The sequence below is a fragment of the Oryzias latipes genome, chromosome 24 (genome assembly GCF_002234675.1).
Source record: "Oryzias latipes chromosome 24, ASM223467v1".
NCBI classification, from domain to species: Eukaryota; Metazoa; Chordata; class Actinopteri; order Beloniformes; family Adrianichthyidae; genus Oryzias; species Oryzias latipes.
Genome location: NC_019882.2, coordinates 16,029,195 through 16,056,461, shown reverse-complemented (window position 1 = coordinate 16,056,461; position 27,267 = coordinate 16,029,195). Strand labels below are relative to the sequence as shown.

Below are 27,267 nucleotides of genomic sequence, written 5' to 3'. Positions count from 1 at the left end.
CACAAGTACATGTTAAAGACACCAGAAACACAATTTCTTATCAGAAAGGATCTTTAATGGTTTCACAGGAGTAAAAAGTACAAAAGAAAAAACATGCTAACTTGAAAAACACTTGATACAAAATGTCAAAAAAAACATTTTGTGGATTAAAGTGGATTTAACATTTTAGATTAATTTACAAGGAAAAACGGATCATTGGTTCTATGGAAAGGGTTAGAAAAAGGTGTGTCTGTTTACTTCTCTCTGCAATCAGATCCTGTGTGTGAGCTTCCCACACACTTTTAAAACCTCTATTGTGGAGAAAATTATATTCAAGGAAGAAATAAAAACTGCAGTTTTTTTGACTGAACAAAAAGTCAAGCTTAAGAAAATAAAAAGAAAGAAAGAATAACACTGAGAGGGTTTTGTGAACGAATGCAGTAAAAACAATAGAAATCAATGTATTCTAAGTACCCGTACACTCCACGCACTTGCATCCTGCAAACATTCTCAACCCACAACAAGTTCAGCTGGAAACATATTTCACCAGCCATGCAGAAGATATTTTCTTGTTTGTTTTGCTCCAACCAACTTCTCTTCCTTTACGATGAGCAAATACCTCAGTCGAGCCAATATATGTCTCACTTGTTTTTTAGATGTAACGTCAAGCGCTGGTGTCCTCTTCCTCCATACCTGTGTGTGTGTGTGTGAGTGTACGCAGAAAATATACACTCAAGATTCAGGTGTCAAGTGCGAGCAGGAAGAAAAGAACATGATGAGTGCAAAGATAAGAATGCATCCAATTAGAAGACAGCAAGGTGAGGAGCAACACCTTCTACAGGAGACACTGAAGGGTGGCCTCACTGCCCTGTCGGTGGCAGAATAGAGGGTTTGGTGTTCCACTGTCAAAGATTTCATCGTCTTTTTTATGTAATTGTGTGGATTCTAATATCTGTTTCGAAGGAACTTTTTTTTTTCATCCAGCCTTCAGCTCTGTTTGAGAAGAGGATTCCGGGAACTAAAGGTAGTGTCCTCTAAGAGGTTTGTGTTTGTCCGTGTGTGTGTGATGGAGAGGTGTGCCTCGCAGTTCAAACAGAGAAATAGTTTGTTTTGTGTGCACAAATGTGTGAGCGTAGTAAAAGAAAAGAAACGTGGTAAACTCTGGGGTGCCACGTGGCGGAGCTGACACTTTGACAATTTGATAAACAAAGGAAGTTCATTTTTATTTATTTTAGGTTCAAACTGTAAAATGTAGACTTTAAAATATAATCTACACTGTTTCAAATGTATAACTAATAACAGAGCAGTGTTGTTTTTTTTTACATTTTGATAACAATCACTGCCAAAAACAGTAGATGCTCCTGCACTTATAGTTTTGTTATCCTTATCCTGAGTTGACAACAGTTTTATATAAAAGAATACAGCACAAATTGAATTCTGAACACCTGAAGTGGATCAGGAATCCTGTCAAAAATCTGTTCTTAAGTGTTAACTGCTACAATATGGAATCCACATAAATTAGGGATTAAAAAATGGTAAATTGTTTTTCGGTGCAATGTCAGTTCAGTTTTTTTTTTCTTTTTTGCCAGGTCTGAACTGCATACCTTCAGTGATTTATGCGTTGATGCTCAATCACCTGCAGGCTGAAGAAAGTTCCTGGAACCTGAATTTAATTGTTGGACTGCAGCCATAGTTACTGACAAGGAAGGTATTTAATGTGCTTTCTCTATCTTTTTGAATCCCCTGATGATAAAAGTGAAAAACAATCTCATTTTTGATCTGTATATATTTATATTTTTTAAGGTATGTATGTGTCTTTTTGAAACCATAAAACCTTGTGTATTAGTTTCACATTGTATTGTACTATGTCATTCCTGCTATGCGGATAGTTGATTGATGAGCTGAACTGACAGCTCTCATTATTTTAAAAGCACACATTTACCGCTAGAGGGCAGCAGCTCATTTGCCCATTAAAATCCAATTGGAATTTCAGGAGAAGCAGGTTTCATGGTATTTTGTTCCTTTTATTTTAATACAGACAAAGAGGACGTAACATATTTTAAAAAGTATAAGATGAAACATTTTTTCCTCCACCAACCTGAGCTTTCAAAATATAAAACAAGTTTTATATTGTGTAGATCTCCTAAATATTGTCGCTGTTTTTCATTTATTTCTTAGTTTATCACCAAAAGAAGTTTATTTAATTTAGTCATAAACAACAAATAAAGAACACAATTTACTTCACAGTAGGTTTTAAGTCACATAAATCATATTTAAATAAGCCTATATTTTACAGCATCCTCCTTTCTGTCACAATTTTCAGGGCTGTGTTCCAGGGATTTTATTTCTTCTGGGTTTTAAGAATGAATTTGACTTTTTTATTTTGTTAGTGCATTCAAATATTTCCAGACATGCAAATACTGAGTAATTTAATCATTCACGCTTACAAGCCGAACTCATAAACAAATAAATACAAGAAAAGAGCATCAATAAAAAAAAAAAAAAAACATCTCAATGTCAGACAGTTAGTAGAACCATCAAAGAACACTAAATGTAACTTCATAATTTAATTAAAATACATCACTGAACACAAATGTATACACTTTCTGATGATACACCTGTCAAAAATTACTGGAGTTATGCAAAGAAAGTATATCTAGATTGTGCTTCTGGATCTTGTTCCTCTCTTTGCGCTTTGCATTTTTCAACCTGAAAAGTCACTTTAAAAAAAAAAAAAAGAAAGAAACTGAAAGATCTTCTTAGGACTGAGGACAGTTTTGGTAAACAATTTCCCTGTCAGGTGCAGGCCTTGCGGCATATCTTTTGAATTTTTAAACTTTACTTTGAATTGATGTTAATGAGAAGAATGAAACACGTTTAATGCATTTAAAAATAATAAAGACGCTGATGATACTTATTTTTAAACTTATTGGTTTTAACATACACGATTTAGTTTGAAATTACGTGCATCTGGTTATTGATTTTATATGTTTTGATCAGTGATTCTCAAAAAAGTGGTTTGTGTACCCATGGCGGTAATTGATGACACTCCAGAGGATACGCCATGTAAAAAAAAAAAAAAAAAAAATTATGACACATTTTTCAAACAATCAAATGTGTCTTATTCATGAATATTTTATTTATATTAACAAAGACACTCTTAAGTTACTTTTGATTCATTAAGTATTGTGATTATTAACTAAGGTCAAGTAGAGCTCGTTTTATTGCATGAAAAGAGTGGGGAGTTAATAGTTATTAGTGTTAAATTGGCTTTTATGTCACCACTGCAATGAAGATGCAAAGTCATCCATTTCAAAGATTTCAAAAATATTGTTGCAAATCAACGTTGCATTCTGATTCTATAGTCAAAAATTGGCATAAAAAAATACTCAAACTATAGTGCAGAAACCTTTTACACTGGCTGGTCATGATGCATCCCTTTTTATTCAGGTATTTTCAGACTCCGATAATGTGACTACATTTTTAAGCATCCCAAGAACAAATGATAAATTCCAGACAGATACAACCTATTGAAATTATGTTCTGTAAGTGTACTGGTTTTTCATCACAATTGTGCACAAGTAAAAGTTTTAAAAAAAATAGTTGATCCTATACAATTTTATGAAATGGTATTACCACATTATTACCATATTGTTTGGACTAAATAGCTCCTGAGTATAAGTCGCAGACACACAAAAAATGCACAATAAAGAAAATAATCATATATAAGTTGCACTGGAGTATAAGTTGCACTTTTGTGAGTAATGTACTTAACAAAATACGGGTCCAAGGATGGACATTTCATCTTGTAATGCAAATCCTAATACTGGAATAGATAACAACAGTAGTCTGAATTTTTGCACTTCACTACCGTTACCATAATGTACTTCATGAAACGTTGGAGAAATATAGTATATTAGTGCAACAAATACAATTACCGTATTTTCCGGACTATAAGTCGCACTTTTTTTCATAGTTTGGCAAGGGGTGCGACTTATACTCCGCAGCGACTTATATTAGAAATAAATTGAAATAAATACATTGTTAACCCTCCTGTTATGTTCATTTGTGAGGAACAGAGATGATGCTTCTGGGTCAATTTGATGTATGAGGTATGTTAAGTGTTAAGAGTATGTTAAGTGACTCAGAGAATCAGCAAACTTTTTTTTACAGTAAGATCTTGAAGGCTAACAACATAATATTCTATTTTCCAATGATTTCATAGATTCAGAAATGCAATAAAAATGACAACTGTTTCTACAAATACAGGATGAAAACAGAGTATTAGTTAGCCAATGATGCTTCATGAAAGGAATAAATAAATAAGTTTGAGAAAAAATTACTGTGAAATTATTAGAACAGTCTGCTATGATTGTGTCATATAAGGTTGTGAAAGTTAAAATGCGACTTATAGTGCAGTGCGACTTATCTGTGTTTTTTTCTACTTTATAATGCATTTTTGGGCTGGTGCGACTTATACTCCGGTGCGACTTATAGTCCGGAAAATACGGTATTTAGATAACCATGGCACCAAGAACATACAAACACATCAACTAAACTCTTTGAATCACTTTGAATTGCAAGCCCGTTGCTTCTTCTTCTGCATTGGTGTCAATAGCAAATACTGGTGCACACCTACAGTGTCCTCTAGTGGTTGTTAGTGGGAAAAGAAAAAAACCAATTAGTTTTTTTTTTTTTTAATAATTACATTTAATTCGTTCCTGAGTATGTGGTACCCCTGGACAAACTATGCAAAAACGTGCGACTTATACTCCAATAAATACAGTAGATATAACTTTTTTGAGTAAAATATCTTTAAAGTAACGATAATTGAGTTTGCTTACACTCACTAATTTGTTTTTACTTTTTGGTTTTTTACTAGTCACCGTTACCCTTTTACGCGCGCGCCTGTGTGAGTAGAGAGGGTTTCCCTAACTGCACGTGCGTTTCAGATCAAGCGCGCGCGCGCTGACTTTTTCAGTTACAGTTTATGGTTCTCTCTCTCTCTCGCTCTCTCTCTCTCTCTCTCGCCAATGAACCGAGGCTTTAAAAAGGGAGGGAGGGAGAGGGCGGTGCTGCAGCCTGCGGCATAGCAAACAGACACACACACACACACACAACCACAACGCATTACAACCCACACATTCAACAGAGGTGTCGAGCGACGCGTGATAAGTAACATCTCCCCCAAAAATCTCTCCGTCCTGGGGGCAAAGCTTCAAGAGAACCGAGGAGCCTGGAAGTTCTTCACTGTCTGGTTTGTTCAAGGAAGCAGATGGACTAAAGCGCCGACCACAGACCATCTTCCCCTCAGCAACTTGGAGTGAAGCAGTATATAAAAAAGAAAAACAGAAACAAGAAAGTGAAGTTCGCCTCTGACATTTGTGCGCGTCGAACTGGGGCTCAAAACGCGCCAGAGAGGACCAGGCTGAGGTAAGATCACCCCAGCTCGCTCTCATGACAGCAAACTTCGTTGAAACACGTTATTAGTTGCGTATTACGCTTCAACTCTCAGGCTGGAGGCAGCGTTGACAGCTGCCAAGGAAGAAGAAGAAAAAAAAACCCAGACATCCTTAAGAGAGAAGCTATGAGAGGAATTTTAAAGGGACGCGTTTCCTCTCCAAGCCTCCTGTGAGAAGACGTCCTTCTGCATGTTGATGTGTTGTGATCAAAGACTCCTGTTATGTTTTCACGTCTAGCAGTCTCCGTTTTTTTTTTTTTTTTTTTTTTTTTGGTGGGTAGAAGTGTTTGCCAATCAACTGCAAATTATTACACATAAATGTAGATTTGCCAGATCCTGTTTGAACTGAAATACCCAAAGGTTATCTTAGTTTAGAAAATTGTTTGGTTTTGCAGGAAATCTGGAAACTATTTTGAAACTACTCAAACTCATTTAGCACTAGGATTCACTAACTTTAAAATAACTTCAACACAATCACACTGTGGTTAAAAAAAACTGTGCAATTCATTAATTTTGGATTAAAACGATCAGTTAATTTAAGAAAAAAAAGGCATTTGAAAGAAATAAAATGTTAAATGTTTTTGTTTGGAGTGCTTGACACCAAAATATAGTTGTTTTCGAAATTTATGTTCATTCATTTAATTATTTTTTTCTAAAATCTGTTCAAGAGAAACTACAGCTTATTCCATTTACTTGAAAAAAAAATTCAATGTATCTCATTTATTAGTCATTAAAATTTACGACTTAGTACTTTCCGAACACAGAGAATTTGGATCTTATCAGTATGAATAAAATAAAAAGTCTTACAGTGCAGATGAGGCGTTCTAATCTGATTTAACCCATTAGTTCTTCAGTCAGCTGTCTAATAACAACTAAACCAGCAGCAGCAGCAGCAGCAGCAGCAGCATCTCTCTGCATGTCCATAGCAGCTGTCTTTTCCTAGCATCTCTGTGGGCTCAGTGCCCACCTATGTAGGCAAACAGACTTTTTAAAAGCTCACAAAATCCCACTCACTCTGACAAAGTAGGCTTCGCTGAAACAGAGGCACCCTTTGAGGTGTTGAAGTCCAAAAACAGAAGAGTTTTAGGATTTTATGCAACTTTGATTAGCTTCTACGGCATTTTTTTGGGATAGTATTTAAGGAGGAAACTTGATTTAAGTCTCTTCTGCTGGTTGAAGTCTCTTGCAAATTTAAACATCTCTCGCATAGTCTTGTGGAAACATCAGACCTTGATTTTTCAAGAAATGTTTTCATTAAAGCTGGGAACCTTGGTCCTGTAGATAAGCAAAATGTTTCAGCAAACCCAGTGGAAAATAAAATAAAATAAAAACTCTTTGTAAGAAGGATGTTTCACTCCACTCTCCACAGTTTCACAAAACAAATGTCCCGCTTCTGCATGACAGACTTGTATCAGTCAACTGAACCAAAAAAAAAAAACCTTACACACTTCTTTCCATCCAGCTTAATCGGTCTCTGCCCTCTTTTTTTCTTTTTTGAACCTACTTAATCTTCTGCAATCGCTTTGGGTCATTTCATCTGAAACTTTGCACATGTTAGGGCTTCAGAAACAGCAAAGTTATTGTGCTGTTTAAATGTGTTACTAGAAAACCACTTCAGAGTCAGGGAGGTATTTCTGATCATTTTCTGCTTCTTGCTTAGTGCGTCACTCCCCATTAAGGAAATCCCATGTTTACCCCGTGGCTTAAAACTTGATGTATTTCCTCACTGGAGTCAGAACACGGGCCACGACCCTGCCTGGAACTTCCTGATGTGAACGCTGAGTTCAATTTGAGCCAGAAATTCATTTCAAAGATGATTACTGTCTGTTGGAAATGCTATAGGGCCAAAAGGAAAATTTGTTCTCCGATTATTCACAGCTCTGCACAGCAGGAATGACTGCCTTGCTCTCCCAGACACCAAGACACTGACAATCTTTTCATGATCACTCATCCGTGAACTGCAAGCTTTATATAACACATACTTTAATGAATGTTGCTCCTAAAAGGGAGTGACAACAAAAAAAAGTTAGTTGAAAATGAGATGTTTCTTGCTGCTCATGTTGTGCAGGTGACCACTATGCTTCGTGTAGCAGCTGGTAACTCCCGCTGCTCTGCCAGGCTTATTTGCATCGCTTATTCCACAGTATGACATGATAGCACAGCCCATTATTCAAGTGTCTGAACTTCCCCACAGACAGACCTGCGTTTCAGACGTCTGATTCACCCTGCTAATTTCCTAATCATCTCTCAATTACAGAGCCCTGGACATGAATTTAAAAAATATAATAATAAATTGCTCCATCAAATTAATAATGTATGACCACAAATTAGTATTGTGTAACTAGTTTGTGTGCACAAAGTACTAATTTGCACCAACAAAATGCTAATTTGTGCACACAAAATACTAGTTTGTTTACAAAATGCTAATCTGTTTGCAAAAAGGGCTAATTCGTGCCAACAAAATGCTTATTTGTGTTCACAAAATGCTAGTTTGTGTCCACAAAGTGCTAATTTGTGCCAACAAAATGCTAATTTGTGCTCACAAAATACTAGTGTGTGCACATTTTGCTAATTTCCTAGCAAAAAGTTCTAATTTATTCCAACAAAATACTAGTTGGTGCACAGAAATACCAGTTTGTGTGTAGAAAATGCTAGTTTGTGTGCACAGATTGAAAATTTGGGGCCAAGTAGTGCTAATCAAATGCTAATTTAAATGCCCAAAATACAAATGATTAATTTAAGGGAACATTTAATAACCTTAAGTGACAGGGATCCATTGATGTTGAATTTGCTTGTTGCAGTTTTAACAAAAGATCACGCGGGTAATGTCATTGCAGATCATTATCTGCTTGTAAAGAATACAAAATTCTTCTTTTGTTTATCCCCAATTTTTACCTTTCTTCTTTTATTTCCTCACAAAAGAACTTTGCTTAATCCTCTTAACCTCTTGAGACCCGGTTTCCACATAGGAGGACATCACACGGTGGTTATTTTTTACGACTACGAAATAAAAAAGGTGTATCAAACAAGAGCTCGGGTCTCAAGAGGTTATGGTAAAACAAGTGTTTGGTGCTGCAGCAAAAATGAGAATAGTTGCGTGTTTCAAGAGGATAAACTTTGGACATGAACAACTTACTACTAACAGATCCCTGTGAAACCTAGCATGTTTAAAGAAATTTTTCGCATATATACCTATAGGAAGCCTACATTTTTTTCTTAATCATGTTTTTTCTTAACCTCACTCCTATAATTTAAAAAAGAAAAAGTTTTGTTTGTTATATTTCAAGTCCATGTCTCATTTGTGATCATGTTAAAACAGTGGCACTGCTGGAGGGATTTCTTGTGCAGCACATAAGGAGCATTCAAGCTTCAACATCTTTCCCTGCTGGTCAATGTCAGCTTGTTATAAAGAGTAAAAGTGTTTTTTATCCTCCAGATTGTGCTGCTGCTGCCGCCTGCATGCAGAGGAACCTCTGACAGGCACTCTGCAGACCTCCCTGGAGCTTCAGCGGAGATTAGCAGATGTGTAGCCAGCACTCAGAGCCCCGGGCCCGGCCGTGGGGATGGCAGCCTCTGCTCTGGAATTGAACACCATTGGAGTTATGAACAGGTGAGTTTGTTGCTTGTCTCTCTCTGGGTATGTTTGGTGAAAATTCAGCTTTCTAGCTGAGAAGCTGTTAGACCAGAAAGGCTTTTAACACAGCTTGAAAGAATAAATTGTCCTTTTAGCTGCATTCAAGTCACACAAAGTCACATTGTTTTGATTATCCTGATTGTTTAAGCCAAAGTTTGAGTATTTCTCCCCACAAATAGTAAATTAGATGTAATGCAGTTTTGGAGTCATCTTGCACTTGTATTTATTTTGTTCATCATTAGTTCTGCTTCCTTTACTTGTGTATAAGGAACCTTGTATTACCCGTTAGTAACCTTTCTAAAAACTCTTGCAGTCTTTTCAAACGCATGTCAACATTCACATTGTTTCCTTCTGTGCAGCAGTAATCAGTTTCAGGCTCAGCCAGGCTCCTCTAGCGCCACCTCTCGAACCAGAACTAGCCCTGTCGCCCGCCCTGTGCTCCCAGTTCCAGATCGGGGCACCTACTGCCAGTTTCTGGGTGGTGGTCTCTATTCGCCGACAAGCCCCAAGGTGAGCCGCGTTAGCACGCCTGCTCAGAGAGCAGTGTAGTGTGTAGTTTTTTAATGAAAAAACTTTACTGCTCAAGCTTTTGTAGCAAATGTTTTTCTACAACCTCGCAGCTAAAGTGCAGATTAGTTACTAAAACAAAGTAGAGTAAAAGATTCATATTAAGAAATGACAAGTGAACATATTTTGTTGTCATTTTAAAACATAGAGAGTTGAAACTTGTATACTGGTAAATCAATTCAAACCAGGGGGGCAGCCAGAACATTTTATATGGGGGGGGCAGAAGACTTTGGAAGGGTGGGAAAATACCGGTGTGGAAGGAACTGAAATGAAAGGATCATAAATACGTAATTCTAATAGTTTTATCATTGTTATTTTTTTCCAATTTCATTTAAAAAATATTGCTGTTGTTATTTTTGCCATGCTTAAAGAAATTGTATTTCTTAATCTTTTTCAATGATGACACTAGTATTGACTCAAAAACTGGGTGGGCAAGTGTGGGGCAAAGCTTTTTGCTGATGGGGGCTGGCTGCCCCCCCCCCCCCCCCCCCCCCCCTTCGTAGACCCCCTAATTGAAACTTTTTTAAAAAGTTTTAGACTAGTTTTAAAACAAATAATAAGCTCATTGTTTATAAATGTTGTTTATCTACTTATGCGAGAAAGCAGCTGGTGTGTCTTGTTCCCCAGTTTAAAAAAAATAATACCTAGAAATAACAGTATTAATCCCAAGCTTGTCAATGTCCCCCCATCTTTATAACGTTTGTTGCTCTCAGACTAGCCCCCGATCCTTGGGCCACGCCTTCGTCTTTCCTCCTCCCTCCTTTCTGTCACCCTCACCTCGGGCCCGCTCCCCCTCACCGCGCAGTCCAGACCGCCTCGGAGCCTACGTGGGCCAGCGAGTCCGATGCCTGAGCGGCGAAAATCCAGGGGAAGAGGGCGGGGAGGAGGAGAGTGGGGGGGAGGCGAGAAGAGAAGAGAAGCGAGAGGATATTAGACGCCAGACACAGTTGGAGCAGATCCACAAAGAGCTCCAGAACGTCGAGGTAATTAATTTTTTTTTCTATAAATATAACCTAAAAATGAAATTTTCTCCACATTTTAAAATGTGATGTCTTTCTTGTTACCTATTTTTTATCAGTTCACTTAGGGTATTTCTTTTTAACCCTATGTTGGCTGTAAGCAGATCATCTGTGTCTCCTTCAGGTCAGAGGGAAAGTGGGCATATTTGAAGCCCATATTTCTGGGATTCGTGCCCAGGTGCTCAAAGGTGAGCTTCAACGCAGCCCTCGGTCTCCAAGACGAAGCCTGCTCCTTTCGGACCCCGACCAAAGTAACACAGGTCCCGAATGTCCAGTGACCCACCTCCAAGAGGCTAAAGCTCAGTCTGTTGTTCCGAATGGACAACAAATGGAGGAAGGAGCGAAGGACGAAGGCGGGAAGGAAGCTAGAACAAGAACAGAAAACAAAACATCCATGGACCAAAACAGCTGCTGTTCAGAAACAGCAGTACATACTCATTCTACCGAATATCCCTTTGTCCAAGCGTCCCCGAACGCATTGGAAAAAGATAAAATAGATGGAGAGATAAAAGTGGGAGAAGTACTTCAAGAAGTAAATATAGAAAAAGACAAATGGGATGTTGAAAACAAGTTCATGTTGAAAGATGAAAGACAACGGACAGATGGAGAAGTAAACGATGGAAAACAGGACAGATTTTGCCCCAAAGTGCTGCTCCAGACAGAGGAGAAGGCATCGGAGGCCGACCCGAATGGCATCGCTTTGCCTCAGGTCCACAGCACAGAGAGCTGCCCCGGCTTGCAGGACATGTCCTCCAACCACTCCTCGTCCATGCCTTCCTCCATCCCCGCTGTGATAATAACTGACCACGGTTTGGAGAGCCTGCCTCAAGCTACAGAAAGCCCGGGCTCGGATCGACCATCATCCCGCTCCACCAGCCCCGTTCCAAACACTTCAACGCGCTCGCTCAGGAAGCTGTCTTCCTCATCTGCTTCATCAGCTGGTTTTTCTTCTTCATGGGAGGAGTCAGAGGACGATATTTCCAGTGATCCAGAGAAAGGAGAGCGCCTTCTCAACCCTGCACTCCTAAGTTCCCAGAAAGCAGTAAGTAAACCCAAATTCCAGAGGTTTTTGTGCACCTGAATGTTTCATAAAATAAACTCTTAGAGCTGCCGCCTTACATGTTGGCTCTGCACTCAGATGCTGGGATGTTAAAACCAAAAAACCAAGCTTACCATAACCTAAACACGTCTTTCTTTCAAGTCAATGTTGCTTGCAATCTATATTGGCAACAAGTTAGTAAATCTTGTAATATAAAAATAAATTATTTGTTTTAAAATTTTGTTAAAAATAAAATTTGTTAATTTTATAGTATTTTTGTTTATAATTTTAGTATATTTTAGAAAAACGTTCAGATTTTATCTTCGTTTTCTTTCATATTTGCTTGTTTTAATGCCTATTTTGAATCTCCTTTATAAAGTGTTTCTTTTCTTGTGACTGATCTGTTCAGTGAAATCCGCCTTTAACAGGAAAAAACAAATCCCACTGAACCACCTACGTTCAATTATTATTGGCTAGTCGTTTTGTGAGGATAGAAGTGTTTTATTAAGGTGTGAGAGGATACGCTTGTGGAAAATACAACAGTCCTTCTTAAACATCTCATAATTTTCTTCGTTTCTGTGTCTGAATGTGCCTGTGCATGTTTCTAGAAGTTCCTATATCAAACGGGTTCAGACCCCAGGCAAAGAGCTATTTGACTTGAGGAAACCTTTAATGTAAGCTCCCACCTGAATGTCCGGAGAGCCTTTACGGCTGTAATTATTGTAGATGATTTGCCGTTCTACGACACTGTGTTTGGATACTGTTCAAAGACAAGGCTGAGGCCTGTTTGGGTGCAAAGAGTGTGTGCATGTGTGTGCGCTTGTGCACGTGTGTGTGTGTGTGTGTGTAGATGAGTGGGTGGAAGGCTTTTGTAGCCAGAGAAAGTTCAGAAGGCCATCTAACTTCTGCTTTGAAACACGGTTTGACGAAGATTGCATAAGCCCTTGTTTCAAACTACACTAGCCCAACAGACTCTTAGGAAAGTATAAATTTTAATTCCCTGCATATGTTCTCAAATTACTTACCCCCAAAACCAACATCCCCGGCCCTACGGGTGGCACAGATTGCAAGATATTTGCTTAAATGAGTCTGTCCGATAGATTTGAATAGTGCCTGAATTGCTCTTTGCATGTTTCCACTTATTATTTGTTCTGTATTTGTTTGTTTTTCTATCATCTGTTCAAAGGAAGAGAGTCAAGTGACTTGACTGTTCTTGTTAGTTGTTACTAGAAGCAGGAATTGCATCATTGCAGTAAAGAAGTTGTCAAACATGTATTTACTTTCTGCTCTATGGCAAATTACTCGTCCTGATCTGCCCCATAAGCAAACTGGATGCATGTGTACTGAAGGCAGACTTGCAGAAACACATAAAGCACGCTGGCTTGTGTGGGAGGCGTGTAGGAGGGAGGATAGGGAGAGCGAGGAGGAGGAGTGATGCTGTGAAAGGAAGACAGAAGGAGGTAAACTGGCAGAAAACGCCGAGAAGACAAAGCTGTGTGAATGCGCCGCACATGACAATAAAAGACGCATAAATCCTCTTCTAAAATGTTACTGGAGATTTTATTTTAAAGTTTCACTCCAATCATATTTTGATCTATTGCAAAAGTGTTCCCAGGGGTCTCTTAATTAGGATGATGCCGTTTTAACCAGAATCCGAAAAACATGTTGTTTTCTAGGACATAGTTTCTGCAGCAGTAGTTCATTGGCCATTCATCTCTGATTTGTGGGCGGGGCTACTGGAGAGAAACCCCGCCCCCTCACTGCCTCCCAAAGCTGAAAACTCCCTGTTTACACACTCTTCCGCTAGCTTACAACCCCTCCCACCACCAACCAAATATTACCAATGCGACATAAAAGGCGAGTTATATTGGAGCTATCCAGCAGTACAGTTTTGATCCAGATTCCAGCTAAGACGAGGAAAACAAAGACGTACATGGATCTGTTTGTCTACAAGCGATGCATCAGAATGTATTTTTGACATCACAAATACAATATTTATCCCAACAGCATTTTTTTTTCTGCACCTGATTTAAAACGATTTGAACAAAGAAATACTCAGAAATAGCTTAATTTTCTTTATATATGTCCTCCATCATCAGAAATATGCCATAAGAACATGTGAAAAACACCGCTTTCATCAGAGTAGGTCTTCAATAATAAAGCCCTGGAGGTTTTTTAGGAGGAAAAAGTGTGACTCTGGCACCAAAATATGCCTTCCAAAAGAAGAAAGTTTTTTTTATACTTAGAATGAACCAGATTTTGTTAAATAAAGTGATGATATGTAAGAAGACAGTTTAGAAGCCAAAAATGTTTTGAGACCTACATTTCTAATACTTACCCAAGTAAACAATATGTTTTCATTTTTAAATACATTTAAAAAGAATTTCTCTGGCTGTACAAAGGAAAAACATAAACACAAACTCATTTTCTATGTTTTCATGCTGTTTTCTTGTTGCAAATAATTGTCAGCATAGACACCTGCTGCAGATTGGCATCAGTACTGTTTTTTTTTCCAAAGTTTTCAGTTGCGTTCTGTGGAATATAAAATAGGTACTGCTATCAAACATGTGCTTTTTTTTGTGCAAGATGGGATTCAAAGGCTGCCGTTTCTTAGTCTTTTTTTCTTTTTTGTGAGCTCCTTTTTGGCAACATAGCCTCAAATGAAACCTGAGACATTCCCTCAAATGCAAAACGATGGGAGACAAGTGTTGTAGAGCGTGGATGTCAGGAATAGCAAGCCTAAAGGTGTGTGCATGGTTCGAACTAGAAAGAAGAAATTCTGGGGAAACACATCGAGGAAGACAACACATAAACACTTTTGTGTTTAAAGGCTGCAGAGCCTGGATGTCACTCTGCAAAACGAAGAGTCAAAGAAGTTTAGAGCAAGTCTTGCTCTGCAGTGCAGACGCATAATGAATGAGCTTGTGTGTTGCCTCACTTTGGAAAGCCTGCAGTTCTCTTTGCAGTGACATGTTCTCTTCATCGCGGTCGTGATAACACCTGCAGGCCTCGGCTAACAGCTCAAGCACATTTTCATCTTGGCAGAATCCCTCATTTCCTTTCGCATAAATTCTTTGGGCTTTATATGAGTTTCTTAAATGGTTTTGATATTTTTGCCATTTTTTAAAAGTTGTGCAAGTCATTGGCTTTGAGAAAACGCCTGCGTCATGTTTCAGCTTTTATTTTCCACTGTGGAAACCGAGTTCGAACAGAAGCAGCAGTAAAAGGGAAGTGAGGCAAGACTTTTGAAAGTCGCCCTTTTGGTGATGTGGATTGCAATGTTCTCTATGCCTTCTGCAGTGGGTGCAAAAATGGGAAACATCCGCGTTTTCCGACCCGTTTTAACTGGGGTGAGGCACTTAAGACATCATCAAATCACTTCTACAAGCAAACACTGCAAATACACACATTTGGAAAAAGGATTAAACGCACGCTGCTGTCAATGTAAACTGTGACTTAAGGGCCACTCCCTCTGCACACATTAAAATAAACTTTAGTTAGCTGAATCATGCACAATGTGCAAACATGAAAGGATGCATCCCATTCGTTTGAATCCTACATTCTTTATCTGTTTCTTGCAAATGTGGCCACGCACTGACCTAGCAATAATCTAGCTCTCTGTGTCCACCATGTGCCAGTCCGCCTGATCTGATCTCCTAAAGTGAGGCGAAGATTTCAGGTTTGGATGTAAAACAAAGAAAAGACAAAAACAAAATGCAGTTATTGTGTGTCCAACTTTGTAACAGAACTATATCATCTTGAAATATTCGCACACACAAACGCACACCTTTTTTTTTTTACTGCAGTGGAAAATCTTACCACCGCGGCGGCAAGTTGCCTAGCAACCTGGTGACGTCAAACAGAGTTTCCCTCTCACAGCTGTACAGTACATGTGTGCTGAAGACTGCAAGTTTCTGAGTGTGGGTCTTGCCCATGTGTGGATGCTAGTTGCTGCAGCTGCTGCTTCGTTTACTGTGAGAAGGGAAACACCGGTCAGCTCTTTATTTGCAGGATTTGTGCGTGCATGTGCTTGTTTGTGTTTCCCTTTGGAATCAAGGTGTGTTGGGGGGGTCAGGTCACCCTGGCATTTCGGTTCTCAGTTTTGGATCCGCAGCTTTGGGGGAAACCCTGATAGTGGCGGCAAAAAAAAAACCCAAAGGAGAAGCGGACTTTGGTTGCATCTCCTGCACAGTCTGCAGATGCATGTAATGGATGGAGGGTTGTGTTTGCTTTGATGGCATGTCTGAAGTGGACACACTTTTATAAGTTGATCAGCATGCAGCGAAACCTCCCGAAGCAGTGTTGCAGAGTCAAGTCTAGATTGAAAGGCAGATACACGGCCAGTGTTCCATACTGACCTCAATTTGGAAAAAGTTTCCTTATCTGACAGTAGATACAAATCACTCAAACAAAAAGCCACAACTGTGCAACCCTTTTACTTTCAGATCTCCCTTTTTTTTTAAAGTTTCCATTGGCCTTTTGGTTGCTAGGTGATTTAACCCGCTTACCTAAGGAGGTTGTTTTGCTTGCATCACCTTCTCCCCAGTCTAATTTAGCTTCTGTTGACTGCTTGTGGTGTTGGTGTTGGTCTAAACTTTGCAGACAAGATAGTTTCACACTATTTGTATCTGCAAGGAGACCTTGTGGTGAGTGATAGCAGGCTTGTTGTTTCCTCGGTGCTTCTCCTCTAAAAAAACATCAGCATCAGTGTTTCCCCCGTTTTAGTTACCCTTTGCCCTGAGTTTTATTTTGGAAAATGTTACCCAAGAAGCTGCACATAAAATGGTGATATTTATGCGCCTGTGAAATGAGTTTTAGCACAATTTAAGTATTTCTGATTCTTCCAAAAAAGCAAATAATTGCATATTTTGCATTCAGAAAGGAGGAAAACAAAATGTATTTGCACAGATGGTTATTTGAGGGACACATCGATTCTGTTCCTTGGCCTTTTTTGTAAACTCTGTGCTGTATCTGTTGTTTACAGAGGGCAAGGCCTTTTTCTTTGTTTGTACTCAATGGCGGATGTGGAAAATACTGTCGCTGAGGCAAGCGGCAACCCCCCCCCCCCAATTTCCTGTCTACAAGAAGTTCCTTCACTTACTATTTCCTCTCTCTCTGTCTCAATGGAAACTTTACTGTTTCTCCTGCTTTCCTCATGTCATCCAGCCGGTCTGGGAACAGAGATAGGGAAGTATGTCAAAAAAAATGGAATAAGCTTGTGTTTAAGGGGGTTTAGATTAAAAAAGAATAATAATCCATATGGAAATACTGATAACATTGCTGCAAAGCTTGATTATTTTGTCGCTCAGCAGGTTTACTGATGAGATTGATTCCTTGGTTCATCTACTGATTATTCTTGAAATAGATTCTGATGTTGTGTGCAAAAATGATCATGTTGTTTTTTTGGAGTTCTCTATTTTTGTGGGATGTCTCCAATTTTATTGACTTTGTAGCAACAACATTCCCAAACTGATGGGATTATCTGGGTTTGTTTGTGCGCTCAGAGTTCACCAGATTCAAATGCAGACAAATTTTCTGGTACAGGAGGGTTGCTGCTCACAAGATGGTTAGTTCTTTTTGTTTATTTATCGAGTACAATTTTTTCTGTATTCCAAACTCATAAAAAGATGTTGCTCTACTTGTCTGCAAGGTTGTTATTTAATCAGTTTCTCCCCAACTCACGCATACGTGTCTTTCCCCTGAGGCCTGGACCTGATGGGGAAATTTGCATGTCCAGATTGTTTACCCACTGTTTTGCCAATCAAATATCCCACAATTGTTTTAACCATCCAATGCCCACAAGCACACAGGGGTAAATCACGGGGAGGATAGAAAGAGGAGCCTGAAGTGTCTGGTTTTTCAGCTTAGACAGACTCTGGACAGGTCGTGGTGGTTGTTGTTTGTCCAGCACGATGTGGTACACTTGGCTGTGTTCAATATGGAGCATTGTCATTTCAGTCGGAGCCATCTTCGTCCTTACTATCATCCAGCGCCGCAACAATCGGCCCAAGGTACCGTCCGCCTGTGCAGGAACTTTCATGTCAGCCACTCGCCACAGCAGATTGTTTTTCTGTGTAGCTGCAGTTCTGGTTTGACGGCTTCACTTCGGATTTTATTGAAATTGTTTATATTACATGGAAAATATCTGTAATAATTACAGGCCTTTTATGTTTTCCTGTGAATCCTAATCTCTACAAGCAGCAACACTTTATTTAACGGCTGCCACTTAAGAGCGTGCATACTTATGTTTTTTGTAGCTCACATGATGTCAGAGCAGCACTGGTGACAGATGGCAATTCGAGCAAACAAAGGGTTCACCTTGGCGACCCGTCAAAGCTAAACCTTGTTTTAGTTTCTTGCTAACTTGTAAAAAACCGGAATGTTTGTTAAAAGCTGTAATTTTTTCCACTGCTATTTATTGTATGATTTTTTTTTATTATTTACAAAGAAATAATTGTTTTTTATGTAACCAGAAGTAGATTAACCTGCAGTTTTTGGAGAAATAATCTCCAAAAAATAATCTAAATTATACAACGATGATGCAGTGGGGCTAATCTTACTTTTAATTAGTTTCCATTGTGTGGTTTTCACACATGTGAATCTTTTTGAAAGGTCTCGTTTTTTCCCTTCAGATCTCTGAGAAAAAGAGAGAGAGAAAAATCTCTCATGTGACCCATCACTGCTTTAGACTGAGCTTTGTGGGTCTTAATCTAACCAAAGATAGTCATGCTATCAGCTGATGAACTTCTGTCAGGTCCAGATGATGTGACCTGGGTAATAAGTCTCCTTCTATGGTCCTCTCCTATGGCCTCCTCCTGCTGCTACTCTTCTTCTCCTCTCTAGTTGTTTGCAGGCATAATATTATTTCTGCTTATGGACGATAGGACGTTTTCGGAAAGTGAGATCATATTTAATCACTGAGATCACAAGACACAAAGCTTCAGTTGCTCTTTTTGAAGACTCCTCAAAATCCTAAGGGTTTTGGTTTTTAGCAGACGATTAGTGATTTGCAGGCTTTTCTGCCCATAAGTTGCACAGCCAAGTATTGTTTCAACCAAGTAAGGAATTTTTCCATGTGATGTAATGCTGCTGGCATAGAACGCAGCCTGGAACTGTTAACCCTTCTTCCATAGTATCTGCTGGAGCTTTGTGAGTCTTGCAGGACGTTTAAAAAAGAAATTTGATTCTTTTGTTTTAAAAACATTTTTTAATTAAAAAACTGCATAACATTTTGTTCTTGCAAGTGAAATTCTTCATCAAGAGGATTTTTACTCCTTCCACAGAATTGCAATTGCTCTCCAACAATTCCTTTACAGTTAATTACTCACAAATGTGTACAAATAAAGTCTTATGAAGTAGAAGAGCTGGGAATGTGGAGGGACTGGATCTGACTGAGATGGAAACATTCACATGTTGAAGCAGAACACTGAGCGTGCCTCCCTTTGTGAATGAGTGTCTGTGTGTGGCAGGACTCCCACAGTGCAGAGTGTTCTTGCCAGGGACAGGGAGAGCTTTTGGTGAGCGTTGTGTCTACACATGTGTGTTGGTGAGTGCTTGTGTGTGTTACCAGGGGCAACCCCAACTCAGGGCTTTGTTAATCTTAACAAAAAGGCAAAAAAACAAGGCTGTCCCACAAAGTCAGGGATTCCCAGCTGTGTGTGTGTGCGCACGCGTGTGTGTCCACATTGTTTTAAAGACATTTATCTCCTGCTGCTAAAAGGTCCCGAGAACAGGGTTTAAACCAGGAAAGCTCGCATTTCTTTTGCTGTTAACATGTTTAGAAGGATGAGGATGTGAAGGATCACAGAAAAATAAACTATTACCTGAATCGCTTTAATCAATCATCAGTGTTTGTGTAGAAAACCATAATGTTGAAAACTTTGTTCCCTATAGGTTTAAGCGAGCTTGTACATTCCAGTGCATTAGCTCTTCCAGACGTACATGGCTTTATAGAAATCAAACAACGGCTGCATGTGTTTTTGTCATGTATAATTGAGTGCATTTCTATAAAAGTTAAAAAAACAAAAATAGCTATATGAACTTTATGGTCTTTTTCCATATTTAAAAAAAAATCTGCAAACAAATATATATTTTCCCCCTCAACTTTTGGGGTAAAAGCTAAAAAGTACATTCTAAGCATTTATCTAGTTAAACAGATTTTTTTTTAGTTTTCATGATGCATCTAATGTTTTAGAAGTCAAGTTTAACTCATTACATTATTTAAAGACCCAATAAAAACTGTGTTTTGTTTTCTTGTTTTTTGTGTGGAATTTTTTGGATGATGGAGAATATAAAGAAAATTAATCTCAAAAGGGCATTTTTCAGTATTTCTTCTTCTTCGAATTGCTGTGAATCAGGAGCAGACAAAAAAATACGATGAAGACTAAAATAAGAGCGTTTGTTACATACAAAATAAGCAGGGCAGGCCACAATTCTGATGCTACCACGGACGGACGTGATGCAGCGTTAGTGTGGTCAACCTCTGATCGGAAGATTGCAGGTTTGATTACTGCCTTGCCCGCCCGTGTGTTGAAGTGTCCTTGGGCAAGACACTGAACCCCGTAGGTTGCTGCCATCAGTTTGTGAATGTGTGAACTGGACTGTGAATATAAAGTGCGTTGTGCCTTCGAGGAAGGTATAGAAAAGTGCAATACAAGAATACACCATTTGCCATCCACTTGTAGACAATGACTACGTCTTCATTTGCTTTTCTGGCAAATTTCCCATCTTGCTGGCTTCTGGATCTAATGTTGCTCGCCATTTTCGTTGCACCGCTAATATGAGGATGGGTGTGAAGGGGCTGTCAACTAGGAGGAGAGAGTGTAAACAGATGGATGATGGGAATTATTTTTTTTCACTGTCAGGAAAACATTTTCATCACTGTCACTGTTTGGGCTTGTTGTGAGCACCTAGTGGTCATCATTGGTATTGCATTTTAAAACGCTTAAAATGTCTCATGTTCTTTTTTTTGTGTGCAAAATTCCCTTAGTTCACACAAATTAATTTAGGGATGAAATAAAAGCTGACTTTAACTGCTGTTATTCTGTAAGGGTTTTATTCAATCACTCACACCTCAAGCGAAGGGTAATGACACAGTTATGCTGTGGTGCAAAGTCTCCCCACCACCATGTTGTTGTCTGGAGGCACATATATCTGCATGTTTGAGCTCCTGCCATGCACTACAGAGTTTTATCCTTTAAAGGAAGCCCTCTGAGAGGGGTAAGACCAGATCCCATGTAAAATTCCTCCCAGGATGAACTGAATACACTTAAAAGAGTCCAAAAGGTAGTTTTTCTTTTAGCTGTGTGTTTTTCTTTTTGTGTAGAGGGGCAGCCAAACTTCACAGTGACTTTCCCCTTGATGAACATAAATGAACCATTTGACAGCAGTTTTGCTCTTCTGTGGTTATTGTTCAAGTTATGTGGTTAAAGTTATCTGATCTCATTAGGTGATCGAGGTTTAACTTTGTCCCTCTAGGGTTTCCTCCATGGATATAAAAAGGAAAGAAACAAATTAAAAAAAGAACCAACATGTTTTACCTAATGGGTTTTTGAATTCCGAACTGCTATAATCAGAATAAGTTAATTTTTTCCGAGCTGCCATGATGAAGTGAAAGGATAAAATATACAGGAGTTCATGGGTAACCGCTTTGTGTCTTTGTGTGTTTTGTAGCACAAGTCATGGAAAAAAATAAAGAACATGGTTCACTGGTCGCCCTTTGTTATGTCCTTCAAGAAGAAATACCCCTGGATTCAACTGGCGGGACATGCAGGTGTGTTTGCACACAAACATGTGGGTTCATACTTTCCCAATCTGTTGTGAAGCATTTTTTTTTTCATTTGAAAACAATATAAACTTTTGCAGCGATGCATAAAATTGATGATAAAAGCATGTAAACATCCAGCATTGCTGTAAACCTTAATGCTTCAAATGCGTCCTGCAGCTGCCATGCAGTAAATCTGTTTCTTTTTCTGCAGGGAGTTTCAAGGCGGGAGCAAACGGACGCATCTTGAAGGTAAGACGGCCCAAAACGTCTCTGCTTTTCGCTTGAGTGAAAATGGGTACAACTTTTGCCTTGTTTTTCAGAAACACTGTGAATGTGAGCAGCGCTGTTTGTCCCTGCTGATGAAGGACGTGCTCCGTCCATATGTCCCTGGTTACCATGGAGACGTGGAGAAGGATGGACAGAAGTACAACCAGATGGAAGACCTGCTGGCTGAGTTTGATTTCCCATGTGTGATGGACTGTAAGATGGGAATAAGGTGAGGAAACGATGTTCTTCCAGCGTAATCTTTCAGCTCAAAGCTCCACTCCAATCCTCTTTTGAACTATTATAAGAGCCTTCCCAGTGGCCTTTTAATTTTGATTATGTTGTTTTTAGCCAAAACCTTAGAGAATAAAGCAGCAGTAGTTCATCAGAAATGTACCTCTAAGATGTTGGTGGGACTGTTGGCATGGAGTAAGCCTGCCCCCACTTCCCTTCATCCATCTGTTCCATGATGTACATGGATCTAGTTGAATTAAGGAATATTTAGAAATGCCATTTTGAGCTTATTTTTCTTTATATATGTCCTCCATCATGAGAAAATGACACAAGAACACAATTTTTATCAGAGTGGGTCTTACAACGTAAAGTTTAAATCTGTTTTCTTTTTTAATAGAGCAGCTATGAAGCATTTCAATTAGAATGAATAGAAATGTATTTGTTCCCATCTCCGTTTCCTTTAAGGACCTACCTTGAAGAAGAGCTGACCAAAGCGCGTAAGAAGCCTTCCCCAAGGCCGGATATGTATCAGAAAATGGTGGAGGTTGACCCCGAAGCCCCCACGCCAGAGGAAAACGAGAGGAAAGCTGTCACCAAGCCGAGGTACATGCAGTGGAGAGAGACCCTGAGCTCGACAGCTACCCTGGGATTCAGGATAGAGGGAGTCAAGGTGAGGCAAAAAGAAAAGTGTGTGCATTCCCCTTTCCCGCTTTTCCTCCCATCGTTCATCCACGGAACTCTTTTCAGGGACATTATTAAACTTCCTGTTTTGCCTGGAAACTTCCACTGAAGTGTCTCTGTTACTTTACTATACACAAGGCCTGCCAGCAGCAGCTGTATGGGCCTAAGCAAATGGTTCTGACACACACTCACTAAACTCTTTGTTCTTTTCGGCTAAATATGGGCATTCACTACCTCCCGGTGCTCGGTTGCCATGACACCAAGGGGTTATCCCCCAGAAACAGACGTGGGAGTCCGTTTTCGAATGAGTGGACACTCCAACCTAAATTGGCCGGCAAACCTGAACTCTAACCTGCTTCTATTCATGTGTTCATAAATATAACAGAATAGATCCGTTCAGTCAAAACGTTTATGAATGGAAACTTTTGAGGGTTTTTTCAGACTTTCAGGCCATAAACACACTGTTCCTGTTTTAGCTTATTGGCTAAAAATGCGTCCTCCCCCATGCTTTCCACAGTGCTCTCCTGTTCCTCCATCTCCTGCCTTTTGTTTTGTTTTTTCCCTTTCTCCTCTTTTGGACCCTGGAGCCTGAAACATCATGAAAACAGAAACAAGACTTTGAGTAAACTAATTTATAGTGCAGATGAATCTACATTGGGTTTTGTTTTGACTGCCCGGTGGCCTCTCCTGTGTTCTACAGAAAGAGGACGGGACAGTCAACAGAGACTTTAAGAAGACAAAGACGAGAGAGCAGGTGACTGCAGCCTTCCGAGAATTTGTGAAAGGAAACAAGGACATCGTGGTGAGTTGTTTTTAGCGTAGTTTACCAAGGGTTTGTGTCTGAGTTTCCAATGAAAATTGGATTTGAGAATTGGAAGCACACAGAAGGAACAGTAACTTAAAAACAAGTGTCCTACTCATTGACTGTATACGGGAACTGGACTGAGTGAAAACGGTTTACTATCAGCTCCAACAAAATGAAGTCATTTCAGTCGCCATTTTTTTCCGCAATACGGACATTGCTATGTTGGAGTCAGATACGTCAGTAAGCAGTGACTGGATTGAGTCGGTCTGAGTCACCATTTCTGGTAACCAACCTCGCCAATCAGGAGTGAGCTTGTTGGAAGGCCACACCTCTACCACTTGAAAGCAGCCTTGGGAGACTCTGTCAATGGACGTGAGACCACATGCTCTAATTGAGGCCTCTGATTGGTCAGCCTATAACCTGAATCAATGAAACCTAAAATATAATGAAAAAAATTAGGATTAACAACACGTTAAAAAATGTATCAGAGCAATGACTGAGGAACTGCTGTTTATTTCTCTGTGAATTTTTATGGGATTCTGTTTTTCGGAGCGGGTCTTCCTATTTGGAACCCCGAATTTTATGTATTTATCTTTAAAGTTTTGTACACCGTTTTACTGTGGGTCTATTTTTAAAAGTTACCACAAGGCCTCTTGAAATTCTTGAAAATGTTTATCTTTTGCTAATTTTAAATTTAATTTAAATGCTTTTATTTTACTACATTTCATTTTCATTTTATTAATTTTATTTTTAATTGATTTTTTTTAGAAACTGTACCTGAGTAGGCTAAAGGAAATCCGAGCGATTCTGGAAGTCTCCCCCTTCTTTAAATCTCATGAGGTAAGGAAAGCGTTTTATAGATTCCATAACTTCATTTTTATTGTACGTAAAAATTAAGTTCTAAAAGGAAATTGTTCTTTTGGTTTCTGGAGATTTTTTGAAAAGCCCTGTGAAATGTCCACTAAATGCATTTGAAGTGAAAACAGCTTTTACATTTTGAACTTGTAACACTCAGTTTCTGTTGCTTTGCTCCAATCCAAGATGATTGTGCTGAACAATCTTTAAATTGTTCAAGTTATACATTGTAGTAAAGTGCAATTGCTTGCTGTCTTCATGGAAACTGTGCTTAAAAATCCTGACCACACATCCTTTACTTTCACATTCGAGCTCTCACAGTCAAACACAGATGAGGAACATTTCAAAACGAGAAGTGAGACACCAAACCACTAACTACAATCGGTGGTGGAAGACACTCAAATGAAAAAAACACCAGGCTGTGTGCAGCGAGGAGCTGAAAACAGCCGGTTTTGTCATCTTTTTGTGTTTTACTTCTCATCCTCTTGTGTAGGTCATTGGCAGCTCCTTGTTATTTGTTCACGACAACAAAGGAAGGGCCAAAGTCTGGATGATCGACTTTGGGAAAACCACACCTCTCCTTGAAGGAAGGGAGCTAACCCACCGAGCAGCTTGGGTTGAGGGGAACAGAGAGGATGGCTACCTTTTAGGACTTGATAGTTTGGTGGACATCCTGGAAAACATGGAAAACGCTGAGACTTGAAGTCTGAGAGCTTTTTTTTTTGTTTGTTTGTTTTTAAATATGAGTGAACACTTGGACACAACCACTTCCTGTAATTCTTCATTCCTTTAGGGAATATGTTGCACTTCCTGAGGGTCTCCTTCACAAACACTTGAACTCCTCTCCCCTGAAGCATCAAAGCATGCCTGGATTGTTCAGATCCAGTCAGGAGTCATCACACAAAAAAAACTTGGAACAAAAAATTGAATTTTTAATGAGATTAAAAAGACAAATCTTAAGATAAACATTTCTTACAAAGCAATATTTTTAATTAATAACTAAAGCTGATAATTATTCCCCAAAAAATCACTATAATTATTATTAATTCCTAAAAGACACATTTTAGTGATCGCCCAAAAACTTAAATAATCAAATTTGTCATATCTTTTTGTCATATTGGCTTTTTTTTTTAAACATTTACATTTTAATTTAAAAAAAAGTCAGTCAAATTTTCTCTTTTGGCTACATCTTTTTTATAAAACAATTTAAATGTAGATTTATTGCATATTTGAAACCAATTTAGAGACTGTCTAATTCAAGAAGTTGAGTAATTTAGATAAACCACAGGTTTATAGTGTGTGAAAATAAAGTCCATAGTGCTTCTGTTGCCAAACACTTCAAATCTTTTCTCACTTTTCTCAGACTTCCCACAATGTTTTGTTACATTTAACTTACGGGGTATTTTGTTTGTTTTTGTTACAACATTTTAGTTAAATTCAGTGAAACACTTACAGCCAAGAACAATCTTATGTAAGCTATTCAGTGCCTTGACAATACAGAGCCAAGTCAGAAACCTTATAAAAATGAGTTTCCTAATGTTACTAAGTGTTTTTCTTCCGGTGTCTAATGTGGGTGGGTATTTTTTTTTTTGGCTTAACATGGGCGCATGTTTTTTTTGTTATACTTATTAATAAGTTGTAGATGGCTTGGCCTTTATTTAAACCGCTTTGTCTGGTGTTTTTAGTTCATTGGAGCCTAAAAAATGTTAAATTTTGTGTTTTTTGTCCCTTTTTGCCCCCAAGATTGAGTGACAGTCCAAGGACACACCATATGTGAATTTGAGGATAATTGATGTAAAAAGAATAATTATAATGAATAATTGTTCATATCAAGGTTATATATTTGGCAAGAATCAGGTTTATTCGTTTAGTTTTCCATTTATATGAATTACATATCCTAGAGTACGAACAAAAAACCAATCAAAAAAGAGAATAGACAGAAGTATAACATGAAACTTATTAGATGCAATATCCTTATTGTCCAAGCTGATCAGTTTAACAAACCAAATACTTTCAATAAAAGTTTCATAACATAACAGGATTTTGAGCAATAAAAAGCTAATTTCAAAATCAAATTCATGGCTATATGTTTTAGTTGAGGTTTGCTGTGACATTTAATGAGGATAAACTACGGCTTTGTGCTGTGCCTTTTGGAAGAAAGGGTCAAATGTGTCGGGGAAACGCATTGCTTTGTCATGTAAAAATACAATGTGCTAACTAACCCTTTAAGATCACCCACCTTAATGAGATCTTCTGCTCAACTATGTGCATGTACAGTTCTTTAAAGGTTTGCTAGCCTGTATATTTATTTGGATTGATCCTATAAAAAAAGAAGAATTTTGTGAAATACTTGTGCTCGTGTTTGGTGTTCTTGTCCACCTTTATGTGTTGTGTGTCAAATTGATTTTCATCCTGGCTTTGGTGACCCTTGGTGATGCTGATTCTGTTCCTTTTCCACAACAATTGCCATGTTTGCATGAGGGTTATTTGTTATTCAAATCACACCTATCCACAAGAGCAGCAGTGTCCGGACCTGGTTGAAGAGAAAGGACGTGATTCATGAGAAGTTCTGGCCAGAAGAAGAAGAAGTCAAAATGAGATCTTTATGTGAACCATTTAATATTCTATCCCCCTCTTTTATGCAAACACTTGCATTTAACACATGTAGACTTACTAGAAAAGTATTGGGGTTTTTTTTGTAGTAGAAATGAAGACCTGATTAATTAGGAGTTTTTGTGCCAAACAATTTACTTTAAATTAATAAAGCACCAAGCAATTATTGTTAACATATATTTATACCACTCAATTTATTTACACAGAACATAATTACTTTTGTAAAGAAGTAAAGTCAGTGTAGAATATGTTACCATCCTGATTCATGACTAAACACGCGGCAGTAGAGGTCTTTTGCGCCCTCTACTGTCAATAAGCTTCAACTGCAGAGAAACGCTTTAAAACCATTG

General features: G+C 38.7%; 1 protein-coding gene across 3 annotated transcripts; it reads left to right on the top strand.

The window, feature by feature from the left end:
* The first annotated feature begins 224 nt into the window (after positions 1–224).
* itpkb (inositol-trisphosphate 3-kinase B) lies at positions 225–26,653 on the top strand. 3 transcript variants are annotated; one of them, XM_020714464.2, is made up of 13 exons: positions 225–1,003; positions 1,569–1,687; positions 8,877–9,050; positions 9,434–9,584; positions 10,355–10,624; positions 10,785–11,702; positions 21,372–21,471; positions 21,677–21,714; positions 21,786–21,961; positions 22,429–22,633; positions 23,345–23,446; positions 24,218–24,289; positions 24,798–26,653. In XM_020714464.2, the coding sequence occupies exons 3-13, from the start codon at positions 9,004–9,006 to the stop codon at positions 25,005–25,007; spliced, it is 2,289 nt and encodes a 762-aa protein (XP_020570123.1). In that variant the 5' UTR covers positions 225–1,003; positions 1,569–1,687; positions 8,877–9,003; the 3' UTR covers positions 25,008–26,653. The 3 variants fall into 3 exon arrangements, with proteins under 3 accessions (XP_020570123.1, XP_011490195.1, XP_004083906.1); XM_011491893.3 differs by lacking the exons at positions 225–1,003; positions 1,569–1,687 and adding an exon at positions 5,050–5,412 and having other exon boundaries at positions 9,437–9,584; XM_004083858.4 differs by lacking the exons at positions 225–1,003; positions 1,569–1,687 and adding an exon at positions 5,051–5,412.
* The last annotated feature ends 614 nt before the right edge of the window (positions 26,654–27,267 follow it).

Bases quoted from the DNA above. Each gene is read 5' to 3' on its own strand.
- itpkb (XM_020714464.2), top strand. From the start codon at position 9,004: ATGGCAGCCTCTGCTCTGGAATTGAACACCATTGGAGTTATGAACAG. The intron at 21,715-21,785 runs GTAAGACGGCCC...CTTGTTTTTCAG, and splicing joins CAAACGGACGCATCTTGAAG to AAACACTGTGAATGTGAGCA. The intron at 24,290-24,797 runs GTAAGGAAAGCG...CCTCTTGTGTAG, and splicing joins CCTTCTTTAAATCTCATGAG to GTCATTGGCAGCTCCTTGTT.